The 22,890-nt window shown below is 28.3% G+C and overlaps 2 protein-coding genes and 1 pseudogene across 2 annotated transcripts; 2 read left to right on the top strand and 1 right to left on the bottom strand.

The window, feature by feature from the left end:
• Positions 1-1,543: 1,543 nt before the first annotated feature.
• Positions 1,544-2,356, bottom strand: LOC114127642 (uncharacterized; annotated as a pseudogene).
• A 3,170-nt stretch (positions 2,357-5,526) lies between these two features.
• LOC126554477 (uncharacterized) lies at positions 5,527-6,681 on the top strand. Its single transcript, XM_050209556.1, has one exon. It carries the CDS (start codon positions 5,779-5,781, stop codon positions 6,541-6,543), a length of 765 nt encoding a protein of 254 aa, XP_050065513.1. The 5' UTR covers positions 5,527-5,778; the 3' UTR covers positions 6,544-6,681.
• Positions 6,682-10,948: 4,267 nt separating this feature from the next.
• Positions 10,949-12,554, top strand: LOC126554473 (uncharacterized). Its single transcript, XM_050209552.1, has 2 exons — positions 10,949-11,460; positions 11,531-12,554. Exons 1-2 carry the CDS (start codon positions 11,348-11,350, stop codon positions 12,399-12,401), a joined length of 984 nt encoding a protein of 327 aa, XP_050065509.1. The 5' UTR covers positions 10,949-11,347; the 3' UTR covers positions 12,402-12,554.
• The last annotated feature ends 10,336 nt before the right edge of the window (positions 12,555-22,890 follow it).

Genomic DNA, 22,890 nt, shown 5'->3' with positions numbered 1-22,890 from the left:
TATTTTTGTCTAAAAAATTAGTGTAAGGATTTGACGAAAATTTGTATTATTATTTTTGACTATGATTATTGTAATTGTAGGTATTATTGTTTTTAGTATTATATTTGAATTATCGTTTTCCACTATGATTAATATTATATTTTTATTATTGTTTATTTGATTATTACCTACAGCATAATTGTGTTTTTGTGATTTTAAATATTCTTATTAGGTACTTTTGTCTCAAAAAATATTGTTAGGATTTGACGAAAATTTTTCTGTAACAAAAATTTCGTAGTGACAAACAACACCAATTCACCGCAGTCGCAATACAACACTACAGCTACAGCGCCTTGGCCTTATTAATTACTGCAGTGTTGCCAGATTTAAAAACATAAATGTTCGTACATTAAAAATCAAATGAAAATATGGGGGGGGGGGTTAACCCAGCCACCCACTTAAGAAAAATGTTAGTAAAATAGTAACAAAGGACTTAAAGATCTTGTTTTTGAACTTAAGTAGCTGGTGCTTAAATAGTTTTTTTTTTTTGGTTTTATGATTATAATTTATAACTGAGCGGTCAGAGGTGACAATAGTGCAAGACGGAGCATCCCACTCCTGCACAATAATGAATTTTATAATTTACAAAGAATAAACATTCTATTTATTTTATGTACTTTATGGTGTTTCATTTTATTATGCCCCCTCTGATATTTTTTTTGTTGCCACTATCTGTAATACAATTATTGGATCATAAATCTTCGTTATTTTAAACGATTCATTAATTAATCAAACGGATAAAACTATGGTAGGTAAAGAATAAGTAGTCAACGATATGACTATAAAAATTAATAACATCATATATTATAAATTAATATTTATTTGATAGATCAAAATTAAAATTTCACATTTTTAAAAATCTTCTATATCTCCAAACTGTTTATGGTCAGCTATATTATAGTCTCAAAAGTCAATACTTCCATAAAAAAAAAAACAAACAAATAATATTACAAAACTAGTAGTTATTCAATAATATTTTTCTGAATATCATACTATATTCTGTTATTATACATATTATTATTAATAATAACATGACTATATGAACTATATACTATAGTCTATATGAACATCTCCAAACCAGTTGGATTTGTTATATTCCTGAAATCAATATTAAAGATTAACACTTATGTATGTAATGCATTTTTTCAATACAAAAATAATATATATGATAAAATATTTTATTGAATACTTAGACCTGATGTAAAATTTGAAGGCCTTTCAACTGCACAATCTTCAATAATGATACAATTTATCAAACCATCTTCCAGAGATGTATTAATGTAGTTGATACCAAACCAGTTGGTTATTATTTATATCTGAAAAAATAAAGTATGTTAAAAATATTTTATTTTTCATAATTAAAATAACCATTACAAAAAAAAATAAACAAAACTAAAAATTATTTCAAATTAAAGATATAAATAAAAACAATATAAAGTAAACACTTATTATAAAAAACAAAATAATACAACATTTTAAGTTATATAATAATAAATAAATAAAACTAATCAGACTCAAAATGAAATTCATCTTCTCTGTTAATTTCTTTTTCATATAAGTTTTTAGATACCATCATGTCTATCATTTTTTTTGAAGGATTAAAATCAATACAATTACTACTCTTAATTTTCATTTCCTGAGAAGCAAACAAACAACCTTGAATAGTATCAGTGACTAATCTGTTTCTTGTTTTTACTTTTATTAGATTTACTTTACTAAATATGCGCTCGCAATCAGCGTTAGAATGAGGGAGGCATAATACACCGAGAGCAAAATTTGACAAATTTTTAAATGGAAATTCATTATTCATTAACACAAGTTCAGATAGTTTGTACCAAAAAACATCTGGCTCGTCCAAATGACTTTTGATATCCTGAGGAATGTCAAAATGTGGCAAATTTCTCCATTCATCATCAATAAGTTGTATCAATTCATTATTTCCTAATGATATCCTAGGTAATAAATTTATTAAATTAAATAAAGAGCTATATTCATCCCTAGTTTTAATAGATATTGCAGTTTTAGGATCTATTATTTTATTGCTGGCAATACAGGGTCACCAAAGTTGTATTTTTTTTTTATTTGAAGACATGCTATTTTTAAAAATTTTGAACCCTTGAATAAAACTCATCTACTAATGCCTTATTATTAAATACAGAACTTTTTTGTATTTCTTGCATAATTTTGATTCCTAAGTAAATTTGTAATTTTGGTAAAAACTTGTCAGATTTATCTGGATTAATATCGTTAATAGGTGTTGTTTTATGTAACTAGGATTCATATATAATAATAATATTTCTTTATATGTTAAAACCATTTTATCATGAAGTTGTGTAATAACAACACTAGAACTCTGAAAAAAAGAATTTAAAGAGGTGAATTTTGGTAAGATATAGTCCATGAAAAGAAAAATTAATTTTATAAGTGGGTCATTTAATGATTTATGAATACTGTCAACTATCAAAAGTCTTTCACTTAAAATTCTATCCTTAAAATACAAATTTAAAGCATCCCATTGTTCCAACAATCTAGATACAACCGCCTGTAAGGATAACCATCTCGTTTGGGATGGATGCAATATTTTATGGGTGGGTGTTTAGCAAAATTCTTGGAACTGAACAAATTGAGCATTTCTTTTTGAGCTCATTGAGAAGAAAGAGTAAATGCTATGAGCTAGTTCTTCACGTCGTTGAAGAAGACTTTTACACGCTTCACTAGCACATAAATGCAAAGAATGACAAATGCATGTCCAAATTGTTATACCCGGGAAGTTTTGTATCATGCGACTGGCGACCGAATTATGAGCACCCATCATAACATTACATCCGTCTGACCCAAAACCAATTAGGTTATTAAGAGGAATATCATAATCATTAAATGCTTTTAATATACTATTAAATAAATTCTTGCCTGTGGCACCTTCAAATGTCTTGTTATGATCATTTGGTCCAAATACACAAGATAGTTAAAAAAAATGACTGACAATTTTACCTACATCTTTGTTAAAATACCTAACCACTACACATGATTGTTTTGTACAACTAATATCAGTGGACTCGTCAGTAAGAACGCTAAACTTAACTTCTCTGAGGCATTGTGTCAAATATTCTTTATGGCACTTTCCAATTACATTTTTAATAATGGCAGTAGTCTTAGTTCGTTTAAGATGGATGTTTTTTGCTATCTCAGAATCTGGGAAACAAGTTTTAATTAAATCGGAAAAATGGTCCATAGTATTGAAGAAATATTATGTTCGGCCAGAAAAGCTGTTATTTTAATTTCGGCATTTTTTACTTTTTCGGATAATGGGGTAATTTTGGGTTTTAGAGCTTGTACCAAAGATGATGAATTTGATAAACTTAAAGAATTAGTTTTATGTTTTTTACTGTTTACATGGCGGTTTAATGACGAAATTTCAGTTGCTAATGTGACGTTACAAATAATACATATCGCATTAGTTTCAGATTTTTTGTCTGAACGTAACCAATTCGAAAATAATGGATTTGATTCCCATGTCTTTGAATATACCTGTATCCTATGTTTTTTATATTTAGCTTCTCCCCGTTTGATGCGTTTATATTCAGGTGTTAAGCATTTATCAGTGTCAGATTCAATATTATCCTCCTAAGAAATAATCATAACGAATATTTAAAATTATAGTATAGAACTAATCATATAAATAAAACATTATTTTACAAGACAGGTAAAATAGAAGATTACAATTACAGTGAAAAGTTTTTTAAAAAAAAAAAGATCAATAGATTTAAATATTGTGATATTTAATTTTATATTAGTATAATATATTATATGTATACTCAAAGTCATGGAAAAAACTACTGAAAGAGTAACATTTTTTTGTATTTAGAGATTCGATTTAATGTTGTCAAAAAATTTGTATTAATTTACCTATTTACTGTACGAGGTTATGAGAGAATATATTTAACATTTTACCACATTGTACATATATTAATATATTATACTATATGTATTATATATATGCTTAAAAAGATTTGTCTAGATTTTAAAATAAATATTGCATAATATGATAATACATATACTTACATTTTCATTCATTAACTTTAATACTTCATCATCAGATGAATCATCACTCTCAACACCAGTATGTTGACTTGCATTAAATATATTCTGTATTCACAAAATAAAATAATTTTCTTTTAATAATGAGAAAAAGAGTCAAAATTAAATGGAAACCTTACTTTTTGTTCATAATCTGTACCCTTTGAACTAGTACTAGGTTGAGGTTGACTTATATCTTTATTTACTGGTTCAGAACTCTAGAATATTATAAACGATATGAATATTTTGAGTATTGTTTATACTTTACAAACATTAAATACAGGATTTTAATATTGTCATGCATTTACATTAACTAAGTAGGTAAACTAATTAAAACAATTAAAATACTCACCATTTCGTTTGTCTTATCTTTTTTAATTAAAAACCGATCCATATTTTAAAAATGTATGTAAAATAATATATAAGCAAACAAATTAATAGCACAGATTAAATAAAATTTATTTAATCTGTGATTTTATCATGGAAACGCCAGCACAGACATATAATAATTTGTACAAAATTTAATATAGGTACGCCATGTACAACCACAGAATATAACAATACATTATACAATATGTCAATATACCTACAACCAACACCGGACACATATTTGGGAACAAGAAATATATTTTTTTAATTTTTATCAGTCTTATCAGTTATCAGTTTATCACGTACTTGGCGTTATTCTATGACTTGGCTATTGAAAATTACAACCCTGCCGTACAATCATTTATAAATAATTTCCATGTTTATATAAAAAAAAAAATTTACATTTTTATGAATTTAATGGCAAAATATTTAAAATGTTCGTTTTTAATCGTACGAATGTTCGTTTTTTAAAATGTTCGTACATTAATTAGAAAGTGTTAAAATGTTCGTATGAAAACGAACATGTTCGTACGTCTGGCAACACTGCTAATTAGTAATTAAAGCAGCCGCAGGCTTCCGCGCGTTTCGATAATCGTAAAAGCTCGGCAACGTCTTCGTGAAACGTCGTGTAGCAAGGTGGGGGAAATTTGGCCTTGGTACTGCCGCAGCCGTCAGTCGTATGCGCAAAAGTGACCGTTCTCTTTTGGAACAGAGTGTAGATTTGATTTGATTAGATTAATTTTACTTTATTATTTCGTGATTTTGCTGATTCGCTCGTGATTTTGTCTTCAGATTTCAATACAGACGGACATTCGTTTCAGATACCTATATCAGTTGTGTTTACTCTTTACCTTAATTAATGATCTTCAGTTTGCATTTTGTGACTTTTGCAGTTAGCATTTGTGTAAGCTACATCAGGTAAGTATACAATTTCATTTGTAATACATAATTTATAGGTATATTGTACAATAAAATATAATAATGAATAATAGGTATTTATTATATTTTTATATTTTTTGTCCAAGTAAACCTGCAGTAATGTGATTATACAGTTTTATGAATCTTCTATTTTTGCCTATTTTATTTTAATAAAGCTTAACTAGGTATTGAAACACATTTTTGTTCGATTTTGTTATTATATTAGATAATTTATTTTTGTTTAATCATTTTTTTAATTTTTTCTACCTAATTATGAAAATTAATTTTGCTACAGACTAGATACCTATACCTAATTATAATTTATTACTATATAATTTTGTTAAGCTTTTGTCAGTAATCTAAATAAGTATCATTATGTCACTCAATAAAAATACTGTTAGTAGGTCTACTAAACGTAGAAGGTTTTTGGAAGATTTAGAAATGGTAGATTATTTGTATGAAAATGATAAAAACGTAGAATATGAATTACAACCAAGTAAATCATACAATTCTAATTTAGCAAATGAAAATACAAATTTATCAATTTCAAATTCCAACAATCCATTTACTAACATAAATTTGCCATGTAACCCAATCTTAGGTGATAGGCTTTCAATTGATTCTATAAATTTAGCAGATAATGAATTTGAAAATATGTTATTTTCTTCAGATTCAGATTCAGATTCTGATATTGACATTAATAACCATCTTAAAATGGGTGGTACATTTGATGTATTTGAGGGCAATGATTGTATTTTGAAACCATTAGCAAAATGGGCAGTGACTAACAATATTACTCTTGCTTCTTTTTCTTCTTTACTGAAAGTATTAAAAAGTCACAAATGTTTTAAAGATATCCCAGTTGATGCTAGAACTGTATTAAAAACTAACAAAACTAAGCAAGTTAATGATATTCAAATTGTGGCACCGAGTTTGTATTATTATTTTGGGATCGCTAATGGCTTAAATTCTTTTGGTGATATGCTAGTAAATTTTAATGATGTAATCAAAACTGTAATAGGAATTGATGGATTACCCCTTACAAAAAGTTCCTCAAGTACATTTTGGCCAATTTTAGGATATGCTCGAGACCCTATTACTCCCTATAGTCAACATATATTTATTATAGGGTTGTACTAGGGAAGAGAAACACCTAAATCTTCTAATGATTATTTAAAATATTTGGTTTGTGAACTAAAAGATTTGTATAAAAATGGCATGCAGACAAAGTTTGGTAAACAAATTGTGATAGTTGATACTTTTTGTTGTGACTGTCCGGCTAAGTTTATCTGTAAAAGGGTATGCTGGATATTCATCTTGTATAAGATGTACAATTTAAGGAGAACGTATAAACAATACAACATGTTTTTTAAGAAACCGACTTTACTAAAAAAACTCATTTAGATTTCTTAAATCGTGTAGATGAAGATCACCATATTACTTCTACTATTTCTATACATACTGAAATACTAGGTATAAATGTAGTTGAAGATTTCACTCTTGACTATATGCATTTGGTATGTTTGGGGGTTATGAAAAAAAATGTTATTACTCTGGTTAGGTGTATTAAAACATGCTCCTGTCAATGTTCGTATTCCAAATCGAAGTGTTAAATGTATTTCAAATAATTTATTGTTATTGAACATATTTATACCTAGTGATTTTTTAAGAAAATGCAGAGGGTTAAATGAAATTTGCAGGTTTAAAGCAACTGAATATAGGTTATTCTTATTATATACAGGACCTGTCGTCTTAAAAGATATTTTAAATGATGACTGTTATTTTCATTTTTCGTGTTTACACATCAGTTTTAGAGTTCTCTTATGTCTCGGTAGTTCTGAAAAGCTAGTGAATTTCAGTGATAATTTAATTAAATTTTTTGTTAAAATCTTTAGTGAATTATATGGCCCTCAGTTTGTTTCTCATAATGTCCATGGATTATTGCACATAGTTGACGATTACAGAAAATTTAAATCGCTTGAAGAGTGTTCATGTTTTCCTTTCGAGAATTATATGAAGGTTTAGAAAGGATGGTTAGGAAGCATGAAAAACCACTCGAACAAGTTATTAAACGCTACCAAGTATCTTTATTATCTAACCATCCTGTACTTTTGAAATCTCCTAAAGAAATAAATTATAGAAAACCTCACAGTAATGGACCTTCAGAATTCGAGCACTTAACTGTTCCAAATTTCCAGATAATTAAAAAAAATAATATTAAAATAAATATTAAGTCTACATCTGACAGATAAATAGATTTCACAGATGAAATTGGTTTTAAAATTTTTAAAGTTTTTAATATATGTCTTGATTCTACCACGGAAAAATATGTTTTTTTAGTTAAGCATTTTGAAACTATTGGACATTTTTTTGATAAGCCCATCAGTAGTCTTAAATTAGGTATTGTTTTCTTTAAAAATTTATCAGAATTTTATTCCATTATAGACATAGAGAATACTGAATTCGTAAAATATATAATATTGTCTAGTAATAGTAATATAAATATTGCATTTCCTATTTTGCATAAATTTATTATTTGAAATAATCACAATTTTAAATATGTTGCTATTATTTATATAAAATGGAATGTATATGTTTTCTTAGGATCATTAACTTTTTTTTTTAAATTAATGTTAATTATATTTAATAGTTTGTATTATTTTTTTATATATCTATAGTGTAAAATAAAGATGTCCCAATATTTGGTCGTTGAATTTGAAGACAATTCCAGTTCCAGCTGGTTGGTTTAAAAAAAAGAAGGCACATGCGCGTGGCCAACCACTAAAAATACTAACTTTATAAGAAAATGTGTTGAGTTCAAAAGTATTCCGAATGATGTTGAATACAGTTACCATCCAGCTAAAGTTTTGAAAATATCTGGTTAAAAACATAAGTTATTTCTATAACATAATTTAGTTAATCTACCTAGTTGTATATATTATTGTGTATTGTATACTGTCTTATATTATAAGATATAGGTTCTTTTTCAAATGTATTATTGTAGTTAGTTATTGTTAGTATAAACTATATGCATGTATATTGTATATTACAGATTCATTATTTAAAGCAAGAAAAATGGTAAAAAAAGGATTAAAAAACATTGATATTTCATCTACCGATGATGATATTTTATTAAAACCCAAACAAAGATCAACCAAAACTGCATCAAACCTACAGTTTTCATCACCATGTCCAACATTTTCAGGTGTTACATCTAATATTTATAAAAATGGTATATAATCAAATCTTCATGCTATTCATAACTATTAATATCCAATTTAGCATCTGAAGATGATAACTGCAGCAGTGATGAGAATATTAAGAAGAAAGGTACTAACAGGACATTCATTATTAAATGGATGGTTGCCATTTCCAAAAAAAGTTATACGTGTGTTATATCCTCTTTATTAGCTAATAAAATTAAATCTTTCAATACTGTCACAGTTAATATTATGTTTAATTACTTTTATTATTGGTTATTTTTATACATCAACATGTAAATGTTTCGGTACATCATATTTAAATATTTAAATTAGATTTATTTAGATCCAGAAATCTGTGATGGTTGCCTACTCATATTAATAACCAAAAATGGTCGAGTATCCTTAAATTGCTGTGGAGTTACATACATTAAAGATAAATCTCGATGTAATCTGTTATAAATGTTTTTATAGTCCATCAACATGTCATAAGCAATATTAAATTTTTCATTTTTAAAGTCTAATTTTAATAATTCTTCTGGATATCTCATGCTATCAATATCCAACCAAATATTTTTCAGATTACAATTATTAAACTGTATTGGATCTCTTAATTGATTATCTAATTTATCTGTCTGAAAAGCTATTATAGCAAACAAAGGATTATGGACATTTCTATACATATTTGTTATATCTTTGGTGAGTGTTTTACCACTAATATTTCTATCTTCAATACACTGCCATTATTTAAATATAAACATATTATATTCATTTCTTTGAGGTAATGAAGTTAATTCATTTATCAATTTAATTTTATTCATGTCATCATAAACTACATATGGAATCCTAATATTAAATACATCAATAATAATTTTACCAGAACTTGGTAATTCATTCTTATCATTTTTTTCTCTAAATAAAGCATCATCATCTGAATGTCTTAAAAAACTTATTTCAAATCCACCTTTATAAACCGGATATTGTATATCTTTAAAAAATCCTAAACATAAATTTGATAATTTACAAACAGCAACTTTAACTTCAGTTCGTGTAAATAAAAATGCAACAAAATTATTAACTTGGCAGGAATACGATTGAGAACGGTCATTATCGGCGATACCTTTTTTAGACCCTTTTGACTATTACGATTAAGAACGCTCAATTTTTATTATTCCGCGCAACGTTGTCAAACTTTGCCATCTCAAAATTGGCTGTGGCTAGCCTATATAAATATAATATAAATATAATATATTTTCTTCTTTTCTATTAAAAGTTGTAATTTGATTAGAAAAATTAAGATTTGATAAAGATGTGGGTCCATATATCTTATTCTGCTCACGAATAATATCCTTGTCATATTTACCAAAAATACTTTCCATTTATGAGAAAAAAATTTTAATAATATTTTTTAAAATGTTTAATAAAATCTAAACACAAATGACCACATATAGGAGGATCGTTATAATTTTGAAACTCACCAGTTGTATAAAATAAATTATCTTTTCCCAAATATTTAACAACTTCTTTTGGTGGATTACAATCTCCATATGAATCAAAATATATTTTTTTCTTATCATTTTTTACCCAAGCAACCCAATGTGAACCTCAGAGTTATTTAAATTTAATATTCCACATTCATTTTTCCAAGGTTTTTATGGTAATTTGATGAAACAACCTCTGAAATTCGAAATATTTTTTCCAAAACTCATTACCTATATCATAATTAGTTAATGGTTTAATTTCTTTTTTTTTTTGAAACCTTAACCAATTTGTAATGTTTTAATATTTTTGATATTGTTTTCCATCTCTTTATTATGCCTTTGCGCTTCTTCTCGTTACTTTTTCTTGTCATTCGCGTCTATAAATGTATTAGCTACTGCACTTACTCCTCCAGCTAAAGCACTAAGAGCACCTATACCAATACCTGCTATAATTAATAGTAAAAAGCTACCTACTTTATTTTTAAGCTGTTTATTTGTAATAACTAATCTTACACCTTTTTTATTATTTTTCGCCTTCTTTAATTTATTCTTTTGCCGATCAGTTAAATCAAATATATTTTTACCATTTTCAATATGAGTGTATTTTAATTGAATTGCTACACTACATCAGTATTTTTATTAAAAGCTGTTGAAAGTTTTTTAATTTGTGAATCGCTCAGATTTAGACTCATTTAATAAGAAATAATTGTATTAAATTAATCCCATTCCAAAATATCTTTTCACTTTCATTGTATTTGTAGTAACTAATGCTGCAGCTTTTCACCTTTAAGGTACGTTTTCCAAGGCGCGACATGTCGTCAATATCTGTTAAGGTACGGTCTGCAAGGCGCGACTATTGACTAATGTTCGTAATCGGTAGCCGCTACCACTTTATTTTTAATGTGGTCTACAAGACGCGACCGCGACAAGTCGCGACAATAAAATTATTGGTTTTGCCTAGTTGCAGTCTTGTCAGTTCAGTTTCAAATCTGTTCAAGTGCGCATGTATAATTTAAATTCATAAATAACAAACCTAGTAACAAACTATGGATCAATTAATTTGTAATAATAATAATATTTTAACCCTACTATTGATGGATGAAGATGACGATGAAGTTAATTCATTATCTTATTTGACGCCGAAGAAAAGAAAAATAACGGATATCTTTAAAAACCGTAAAACTGAAGGGTGTTTTGAAATTTTAATTAGTCGACACTTAATAAGCAATCAAGTGAAGTTTCGTGAATATTTTAGAATTAATTATGAGCAATTCAATTTTTTTATTATCTTTGGTGGAAGAAAAATTATTGGTAGCACCTACTAATAGAGTTAAAAATTCAATATTACCGGCAGAAAAATTAGCAGTAACATTGAGGTATTTATAATTTATTTTATGTTTTGCATCAATATATCGAAGTAATAATTTTGAATTTTTTTTTAAATAGATATCTCGCCACTGGTGAGTCACTAAGATCATTAGCGTTTGCTTTTCGTATCAGTCACAACTATTTAAGCACAGTAATAAAAAGCACACTAGCTGAATTGAAAAATAAATTGGTACCTATTTTTTTGCCAGATCCAAAAAATATAGATTTTAAACAAAAATCAGCTGAATTCTCGTACAAGTGGAATTTCCCAAATTGCATTTCAGCAATTGATGGAAAACATGTCCGTATACGAAGTCCCAGTAATTCTGGAACTTTATTTCATAATTATAAAGATTTTTATTCGATTGTACTTCTGGCAATGGTGGACGCGAATTATAAATTTATTGTTGTTGATATTGGTTCCTTCGGAAAAGAAGGCGATAGTGGTATTTTTTTGAAGTCAGATATGGGACAGAACATTTTAAATGGGAAATTTGGATTTCCAGAACAATGTAAACTTCCGGGATCAGATAAGATAGCACCCCATGTAATTGTAGGTGACGAAGCTTTTCGCTTACACACACATATTTTGAAACCCTACACGAGAAAATTTGCAAGAGAAAATCCTTCTGAAGCTGTGTTTAATTACAGACTAAGTTGTGCTCGAAGAGTTACCGAAAATGCTTTCGGATTGTTAAGCCAAATTTTTAGAATTTTTTATCAGCCAATCAACTTGGAAACGACCACAATCGACGATCTAATTTGGGTAACCTGCTGTCTACGCAATATGTTACGCGAAGGGTATTTAGAGAAAAATAAACAACCATTCTTCGATTATGATACCGAACAACCACCACCAACTGACAATTTGATGCCACTTTCTCATTGTGGAGGATTTTCAAACCTTGCAGGATTTGAAGTTAGAAATTTGTTCAAAGAAATTTTTTAATAATGAAGGGTCTATTCCTTGGCAAACAAACTCTTTATTTTAAATTCTATGAACTATGCATATAGGTATATGTTATTTTTATTAACTAAATAACACATTGCAGGATTGTATTGTAATATAAGTATGTATAATAATTAATAAGGATATTTATAGATTTATATTATATTATGTAATACATTATTTATATTATTAACCAATGCTTCATGTCAACATTTTATATTAAGAATATTAAATTATTAATTATAGATTAATAGTCACAATTGAATAAAAAAATGGTTTTTTTTTATATATATAATATATTATATTTTTTAATACTTTAAATAAAGAAATATTATTATAAAATATTGTTATAACATGATAAAAATCAACATTTAAATAAAAAATAATAAAATACTTGACATGTAAATTTAATGTTGACAAAATAAAAAATAAAACTTCGAAATAAATTCAGGTGTTACTATACCTTAATATAATAAAAATCAACCTTTTAATAAAAAATAATAAAACTCAGCTTTTTAATAAAAAATAATAAAATAGTCAACATATGTAAATTTTAAGTTGAATAAAAATAAAATCAAATATATTATGAAGACTATTGTTATGCAAGCGGGTCATCATAATTAAACATGGAAAACTGTGAATCTGAAGATCTAGAGAACATACTACCTGACGGAGAAGGTTGAATAGAACCTAATGTTTGAAAATGTTGTTGAGTAAAATGTGGAGCATGAACATTTGGCAATTGGTCAACAATATTTGGATTCATAGGTTGTTCGTATAGTAAATACTTTTCTTCTAGTTCTGTCATCAATGAAAATATTTTTCTTTTAGCTTCGAGTTATCCTCTGGTAGGTAATTTTTTAGCTGTCACAGCCATACTTTTAAAAAATAAATCCAATTCATCCACATTGTCTTCCTTTTTATCTAAAATTTCTTTATTTTGATCCATAATTTGCTTAATGAGGGAATATCGTTCTTCTGAATTATTCGTTAATAAATTAGCAACACTTTTTGATTTAGAAAATCTGCGCTTTCTAGTTGAAGTTTCAGTTGGTAAATCGTTAGTTGCTTCACACGGTGATGTATTATCTCTTTCCTCATCGAGAGAAACGTCCATATTTTCTTTCATTGTCAAGTTACAAGTCGATTTAAATATATTAATGATTTATTGTTTATGAACATTTTTAAATTATACCTAATAAAAATTATTTATGGTTATTCAATTAAAAAAAAAGCGTGGTCAAGTGGATACCACTCTGCTGTAGGTACATTAGGTGCCATGCCGTATGGATCACTATTATATATAAGAGTGTTAAATTTGAATCCTATGATAAGTATTATTGTATACAAAAAACGATTCTAAACGGTGAATGATTTGTCAGCCTAGAATATAATATATGAAATTATATTATATTTTAAATTGGGCGGTGATAAAAGTGGTTTCAAGTTTCTCCGAACATTGATTTTTAACTATAGCAAAAATCTAAAATTATTTTATAGTAAATCGTTGTTTTACGAGTGAATTTTGGATTTCGTAAAAATTTAAGCTAAAGATAAAATTGTTTTAATCAGCCAATGTTAAAGTTCTTTTATAATTTTTGTGAGCCAAGCTTATGGAAAATCTTGTATTACATTTTCAACTCTTAGCTACTTATACAAAATTTTTTCAAAAATATTTTAACTACAAAATAATTTTCAAATATTCATGATGATTTCAAACGCTATACAAAAAAATTATGCCTATGTTTTCTTATAATTTTTGAATCACTATAAGACTAACTGATGAGGAACTTTATATTAAATTTTCTTAATTTTCTTAAATTACTTCGTAAAAATTTAAACTTTAAATGCTTAAAAAAAAAGAAATTTTTATTACCTTGAGCTGATACTGTTTGCAATAATTTCATATATCCAATTTATAGATCTAGTATTATATTCTTGTTATATGAATTCGTAGAATTAAAATACGTATATTATTTATAGATCTAGTTATATGAATTTTTAGAAAGCAAATACGCATTCAATAATCGTGTCTTAGTAAACACGAAACTTGTGTTCCGGTTTACCATGACACACACGTATATTCTGGGACTACGTCCATAGGTTAGTTTAATATAAAAAGGGTTGTTGTAGTATTAAGATTCATACATAGTTAGCCTCAAGTACGCATGGACCGGTGGCGTTCTATACTTAACAACACATCGGGCTAGCCTTTATTATTTTACTTTGTCTCAGTTAATAAATAACTTGATTTTCAAACTTATAAAAAACGAGTTGTTTATTTACTACAAATTGCCTACGCTCTCTGAAGAAGATAGACGACAAAGTGGACTTCGTCGTTAAATCGTGTTGAGCCATCTTCACCAGGACCGGCTCACTACAAAAAGGAGTCTTCCCTTATGAATATGTTTAGTTGGATTAAACTTAATGATTTTAATGATTCTTTTTTACCTTCAAAGCTTGATTTTTTTAGCTCTATAACCGATGAAAAAATTACTGATGACGATTATATACTTGCGAAAAATGTATGGAACGTGTTTAATATAAAGACATTAGCTGAATATAGCGATCATTATTAAAAAACTGATGTTGCTATACTAGCTGACGTGTTTGAAAATTTCAGAGACTTATATTTATCTACTCTTGAGCTAGATCCTGCTCATTATATGACTGCTCCAGGATTTGTTTATGACTGTATGCTTAAGTATACTAAGATCGAATTAGAAAGGTTAAAATGTCCTAACATGCTTTTGTTTATCGGGAATTCTATTCGTGGTAGAATAACTCAATCAACTAAAAGGTATACTAAAGCAAATATACCAAATATTGAATTAATATTTATTACATAATTATAATTTTAACGAACCGATTACATGGATAACATATCTTGATTGTGTAAATTTATATGGATAGTCTATGTTGACAGAATTATCTTTTAAAAATTTTGAATGGGTTGATGACTTAAATATAGACGTAACTAAAATTGCTGATGATTCTGAAGTTGGATATATATTAGAAGTTGATGTCGACTACCCTAAAAATTTGCATAAAACTCATAATGATTTCCCGTTTTAACCGTTAACCGAATGTCCACCAAATTCTAAAGTTAAGAAATTGTTAACTACATTATTGCCGAAAAAAACTATATTGTTCATTACAAAAATTTAAAATAAGCAATTTCTCACGGTCTTAAACTTGTAAAAATTCATCGAGCTATCCGATTTTCTCAAAAGAATTGGATGGCATCGTACATTGAATTATGTACTAAAATGAGAACAGAAGCTAAAAACGAGTTTGAAAAAGAATTCTGGAAGCTTTTAATTAATGGTGTTTTTGGAAAATGTATGGAGAATGTTTGAACAAGAACTTCTATAAAATTGGTTTCGTCGGAAAAAAAAGCTAATAAATAATGGCAAAAACTAATTTTAAAGATAGAACTATATACTCTACGAATCTTATGGCTATTCATCAACATTAGGAAACTATTCAATTTGATAAGGCGATTTATGTAGGATCTGCAATTTTAGACGTTTCAAAAACTTTTATGTATGATTTTCATTATAATGTAATGAAAAAGAAATATGGTAGAAAAATTAGTTCTTTGTATTCGGATACAGATTCCTTGATATATACCATTCAAACAAAAAATTTTTTCGATGATTTAAAAAATGATTTATTGTCATATTTTGACACATCTAATTATCCTAAAGACCATTATTGCTTTAGTGAAATTCATAAAAGCCAACCGGGATTCTTCAAGGACGAACTTAAATCAATAATTCTTAAAGAATTCGTTTCATTGAGACTGAAATTATAACCAATTATAATTAAAACCATAGATGATACTGTAGAAAAAAAGCAAAAGGTGTAAAAAAATATGTAATAAAAAACCATATGAAATTTATTGATTACATAGAGATATTAAATGCTTTTATCAACCATAGATCTGTTGAAAAAAAACAATCTCACAGAAACATGAACTTTAATTTTGTTTGTATCCATATGAGTTTCATTCGGTGTACATTTGATAGTTCTTTGTTTTGTGTTATTATGGTTATGTATAATTTTCGATATTATATTATACCAGTATAGCAGTAAAATCTTTATATATATTATTTTAAGAGTTTGTATGACACGTTCAGCCATCGAACACTTGATAACACTGTATGAACTGTAATGTTTAATTTTATATTTTTTCATTAAACTTTGAAATTGGATATTATAAAATTCTGTACCATTATCTGTCTGTAACAATTTTGGATGAGCTTTTTTCAATATATTAAACATACCATTTGTACATTCCTTTGATGTTTTATTTTTAACGCTTCCGCCCAAACGTACTTACTATATGTGTCTATGACAACTAAAATATATTTAAAACCATAATTCTGTCTAGAATGAGATTGCATATCCATTAAATCAGCTTGCCAGAGGTCGTCAATGAACCGCGTTACTACACTACGTCTAGGAAATATTTTTCTCGCTTGTCGATGTAGCTCATTAGCTATACTCTCTAAGGTTGTCATTAAACTATAAAATTTCTCTCGCGTAGTTCTTCTAAAATAGATATTAGTTCATTATTAACACCAGTATTACCAATACTTTGCGATGATGTTAAAAGATTTAATCTAGTTACTAGTTCATTCGGGTCGTCATAATAAACTAATTGCGTTTGCGGTATTATATCTTTATATATACCTGAACCTTTCTTAGGCTGCCGTGTTAAAGTGAAATTAAACATATTTTTAACTGCGGGATCTGTGACCATAGAACTGTTTGCTTCTGGATTAAAATAAAATGGTTCGTTTTCCATGGTCGTATCATCGTTAACATTACTACGTTTAGCGTTCGAACTAAATAAATGATCCTTAATTGATCTAAAATTAATTTGAGGAGATCTAAGGTTATTAATTTTAGCTATATATTCGTTTAACTGTTTTTCTTCATGTTTCATTCGTTCATATAGAGGTTTTACAACGACTGACCATTTATGATAATTTGAGGTTTTAGGTTCACCATCTTCTTTTAAATGAACTCCAGTAGTTTTCAAAATCTTTTAATAATTTTCTATAACTTCTATAATTGTTTTATTCGGTTCCTTCTCACATAATAAAGACCATAGTCCTATAGTCCATGGATAGTATTATTGAGCAGCTGTAAGTTACCATGACTAAAAGTTATATTATGTTTTCCAATTTTATATGAATCACTGACTTAATCATAATACATACCGTAGGATTTATCGTATCGTTTAATTATAGAACATTTATTATTAAAAAAATGTTCAAATGATGAATTTAATTCATCGTCATCATCTTCGTTACTAGAGCGTATGGTTTATATTTTTTTTAATTCAGTTGGTTGTGAGTTACATTAAGTATTTTTTTCTGTCCGTGTACTTAATGGTTCGATTATTGGTTTAGATAGTAAGCGCACCAATAGTTATAGTGCACTAATGATGCATTTGAGATGTTATTGCATATTATCAAATTCGTGTCCGAAATTGCAACAACAACTACAAGGACACCTGGTTTCACCCAGAAGGCGACAACTCGACGTAAACAAGAGACGCACCACAATATATAAGGGACCCCGAAGACCAGCAAAGGCAGAAGTACCAAAGCTATCAACAACTGAGCACTTTCACGACACTCAGCCTGAACGAGCCGGGAGCATATAATAATAATACGCGAGCCCGGAAACCCAGGCGCTTCGTGCGCTGCACGCACACACCGACCGATTTGTGTAAATTGTGTGTATATAGGTATAGCACTCAACAGGAAGTGGCCAGGTTCGCCGAGCAAGACCTGTGAGTGCTAGTATGTGGTGGTATGTGTACGTGTGTATATGTGTGTGTGTGTGTGTGTGTGTGTGTGGTGTGTGTGTGTGTGTGTGTGTGTGTGTGTGTGTACTTAAACTAACGAAAATAGGTAACTACAATAAATAATGGTAACTCAGTTTAAATGGTAATAACGGCTATATAATTCAACAAAACGGTAATAATAATTCACGGTCCTTTTCGCCCAACAAGTAAAAAATGTATATAGTATAATAAAATGTAATGAAAAAGAGTTATGGCCATTCTTACTAAATAACACAATAATTATAATATAAAACAAAACGCTATTAGAGCAGTAACCTGGTATAATTAATATAGAGAAGAAAGGCCCTTCTGGCCCCGCAATAATAAAAAATATACAGCCCTTTTGGCTCAACAGAATAAATGTTAACAATACCTAATAATGTAATAATAATAAATAAATAGGTAACAATAAAAAGTAACTCACGGCTTGTCGGTGCACTGCTGGCCAGCCGCTACATATGCCTATAATACACTGAATAAAAATCACACAAAATAAAATACACAATTACAACGATACCTATCATGAATAATTATGACGCTGAGTATAATAAAATTAATATTAATAAGATATGTGAGCGTGACGATTCGCGCACACGTCGTATATAAAATATAAAATAACAGCAAAGATATAGCGATTAACGCCCACGTAGTAAAATATAAAAGGTATAACAATATAAAAGGAGAGTTGCAAATTAGCACCTTGTGTACCCAAAAACATAGAAATATAATATAATATGAAGTAAATTTGATAAATAAAATAATATTGTTAACACGACGCAACGGACTATCTCACGGCGACGTACGGAGAAAGACAAAAAATTGCGGCGGCGGCTGTGTTAAGCTATACTCCGGCCCACGAAAGACCGTCCGTAAAAACGCGTCCGTCGCTGCGCATCGGCCCCCCTCCCATACACCGAACCATACCGATCGGAAACCAGTCGGCAACGATCGCCTACAGGCGTCGTTGACATTTGTGTATACGTAGCGACAGCCGTAACAACGATTACAAAATTTGTAACTAACGTTTCTATTATAACGTATTTTTTACGATTTCTTTTGAGATTTTTTTTGTTATTGAAAATGAGCAATCTACTAACACCTCCAAAAAGGAATCGCAGTGGAAAGGTAAAGATTTTAATATATATTTATAATATTAACATTAATTTATTTTATAAAAATAATAAAATAATAAAAACTAATTTTTTTATTATTTTTTTTTTATTTGCCAAGAGTCAATAATGAGTGGAGTGGCTACTTAATCACACCTTCCATGTTAATTATAAACATAAAGTATTTTATTTTAATATAATATGTCTAAGTTGTACTCTGACTACATGTCTTACGTATTTTTACGTTATACATTTTAGATTCTGAACGAAGTGATGAATGAATTGATTTTACAATGATGTGTGTTTTTTTTTTTTTTTTTTTTTTTTTTTTTTGTGTCTGTGTACAGCATAACTAGTCGAAATAATGCTCCAATTTCAAACTATGGGGGTGGTTTCCGATGTAAAAGTGAATATCCTTGGTGCATTATAAAGGTAAAAAGTTAACATTTTCCAACAGTTTTCAAAAAAATCGAGAAAAACAAAAAAAAAATGACGGAAAAACGGGAATTTTTACGCAAATCCAGTTTTCGACCAAATCGATTTTTTTTTATGCTTGTAATTCAAAAACTAATCACTGAAAATACATGAAATTTTCACCGAATGTTAATGTCAGTGGTATCTGTATATAGTTAAATTTTCAAAAAATGTTGACTTTTTTTGAGTTATTTATAGATCACTGAAATTTTTGATTTTTTTGAGAAATTTTTTTTAAAGTGTCGATAAAAAATTTTTGGATGACCACAAAAGTTTTGAAAATTTAATACAAGGTTCCTTATGAGTTGTTTTTATTGTAGCTAAAAAAAATTAAAAATCGTTAGTCACAATTTTTTTTTATAAGAGTTTGTAATGAATTTTTATATCTTCTGAGAATTCAGTTTTTTATTCATTAGCAAAATAATTTTATTGATTTATAATAACATACATAGATTAAATAGTTATACAGGATTATTATTTCGCGAGTTTATATAATATTAAGATATCGGTTTTGATATTAGTTATATTCACAAACATGTAGATATAAATTTTTAATTACTTACAATTATTCGGGATATAATATTACGTTCAAATTATGTTAACCGATGTAATCACGAGTATAAAATGAGACAAATTAATGTAACTTGTATTTGACGTAATATTTTATGTAAATATGAAAAGGTATAGATATATATACATTGATTAAGCGTAAAACACTCATTATCTCAAAAAGTATTCACTTTTTTCAATTTTTTTTTTCTTCAAAATTTTAGATCTACACTGTTCTAGAATAATATAATTATTTAATAATTTTCACCCTTATATTTATTAGGTAAATTTCCATAAACTTTTGATTTTCAAATAGCAACCCATACTAAAAATTTCAAAATTTAGTAAAGCTTTTTTCTTATGAATTATCACGTTTAAATTTTCAATTTTCGTTAATCCGTTGACGAGATATAACTCCTCAAAGTTGGGGTGTTTTGGGAGGTGTTTGTGTGTAAATGCGTTATACCTCGACAGTACTGCAGACCGCAGTAATTGGGATTTTTGTGCTCCAGCGTAAAAAATAATAAACTATTCAAATCAATTCCGTAAGTACGATAGTTAAGCTTAAGTTGTGCCCCAAAATACCCCATTATGTTGCACAGTTCTCCCCCACGCTAACAATGCCACTGATCATTGGACATGATATTATTGATATACCTTCTTATCGCTTATAAAGACCAGAAGTTACAATAATAAATTCGATACCAAAGATATGTATAATGGTGATAAATGATTATCAGTTACCTACTTCCAACAATAACTTTTATTGTTATACATACATATTATAAGTAATTGGATTATTGGGCTATCACGTCTTGTCGCATGTAATCTCCACTACATACCGTCCTTCAAGCCGCCTAGTTCAAGATTAACAATACACCACAGATATAGATAATAAACTAGATTGCTAGGTTCCCTATATTAACCATATATACTTTGAATACTTTTTGAGATAATGAGTGTTTTACGCTTAATCAATCACCCTGTATATATATTACGGCGGCGATATTGGATCGTACAATGCGGGTGATATCGCAGCGGCAAAAAACACGTATATATATATATATAGATAGTTATATGTATGGCAACGGACACGATAACGGTGGCGATTGCGGCGCGGATAACAATAACGGCGGCGATTACGGAGCGGCGGAAAATTTCTAACGGCGCGGCGGAAGACACACTCTGGCACGTTGGCTAGTCGGCCGACTGCTTCTAGCCGTCCAATAGCCATCGGTTAGGAGGCCGATTGGAGACCGAGAGCTGCAGTAGCCAGGTACTAGACACGGTTAGAGCGTGTCGGGAAGGTGATTCCAGTATCGATACGGTGCGTCTTTTATCATTTTTCGGTAGAACATGTGCGCGGTAGAAGTGTCAGGGCGCACTTCGTGTTTTCTACCATTTTTTACAAGTATTGTTTTGTTATTTAATATAACAGCGACATTGGGGGAAAATAAACTGATATTAGATGATTTCTAAAACTTATTATAGCCTATTAAAATATGTTAATTACCTTTATCGGATAAATAATTTGGCTATCGTTAAAAACTATTGCCCTTGCGCGCTCTCTATTGTAACAATTAAGCGTGAACGGTTTGTAATGTCGTGAATAAAATACTACTAGTGGTAGTGTTGTGTTCGTTACAAGTTTATAATTCAAATTTTTACGAAATCTGTCGAAAACGCGAAAATTTGCAAGTAATTTTGAAGTTGAAAAATCGTAAAATTTTTTTCTTTTATAACTAAGTTTTGAAAATTTGGTATAAGATTCTCCATACATTTTTCTTCAAATATCTGTAAAAAAAACTCTACCGGATTCAGACAAAAAAATTTTATGAGTGTTTGAAATTTAAATTTTTACAAAACCGCGTTAAATAACGGTTTAGCCTCAAACGATTTTTGATATTTGTTATAATTCAAAAAGTATAAGTCGTAGATACTTGAAAATTTTACAAGTTATTTATATTGGCATTTTATTTACTTGATTTAATTTTCAAAATATTTTGAGTTTTTTTGAGCTATTTATATACAACTGAGATTTTCAATTTTTCTGAAACATTTTTTTTGAAGGGTTGATAAAATTTTTTTGGCTCTATCAAAATATTTGAAAATTGTATACAAAGTTCCTCATATGTTATTCTTATAGTGATTAAAAAATTATAAGAATGCATAGGCACAATTTTTTTTTATTAACATTTGAAGTTCAAATTTTGACGAAAATTCGTCAAAATTATGAATATTTGCAAATTATTTTGTAGATATAATTCATAAAAATGTTTGTATAGGTATCTAAGAGTAGAAAATTGAATACAAGATTTTTCATAAGTTTAGCTTACAATAATTATAAAAGAACTTAAATTTTGGTGTATTCAGGCCATAAACATAAACCACCTTTTTCACCAACCACTGGAAATTATATCCTAGGCTGACAAATCATCTTCGTTCAGAATCGTTTTTCGTATACAATGATACCTATCATTGCATTCAAATTTAA

Source organism: Aphis gossypii, unplaced genomic scaffold (assembly GCF_020184175.1).
Source record: "Aphis gossypii isolate Hap1 unplaced genomic scaffold, ASM2018417v2 Contig00517, whole genome shotgun sequence".
NCBI lineage: Eukaryota > Metazoa > Arthropoda > Insecta > Hemiptera > Aphididae > Aphis > Aphis gossypii.
This window is presented reverse-complemented; position numbering and strand designations above follow the sequence as displayed.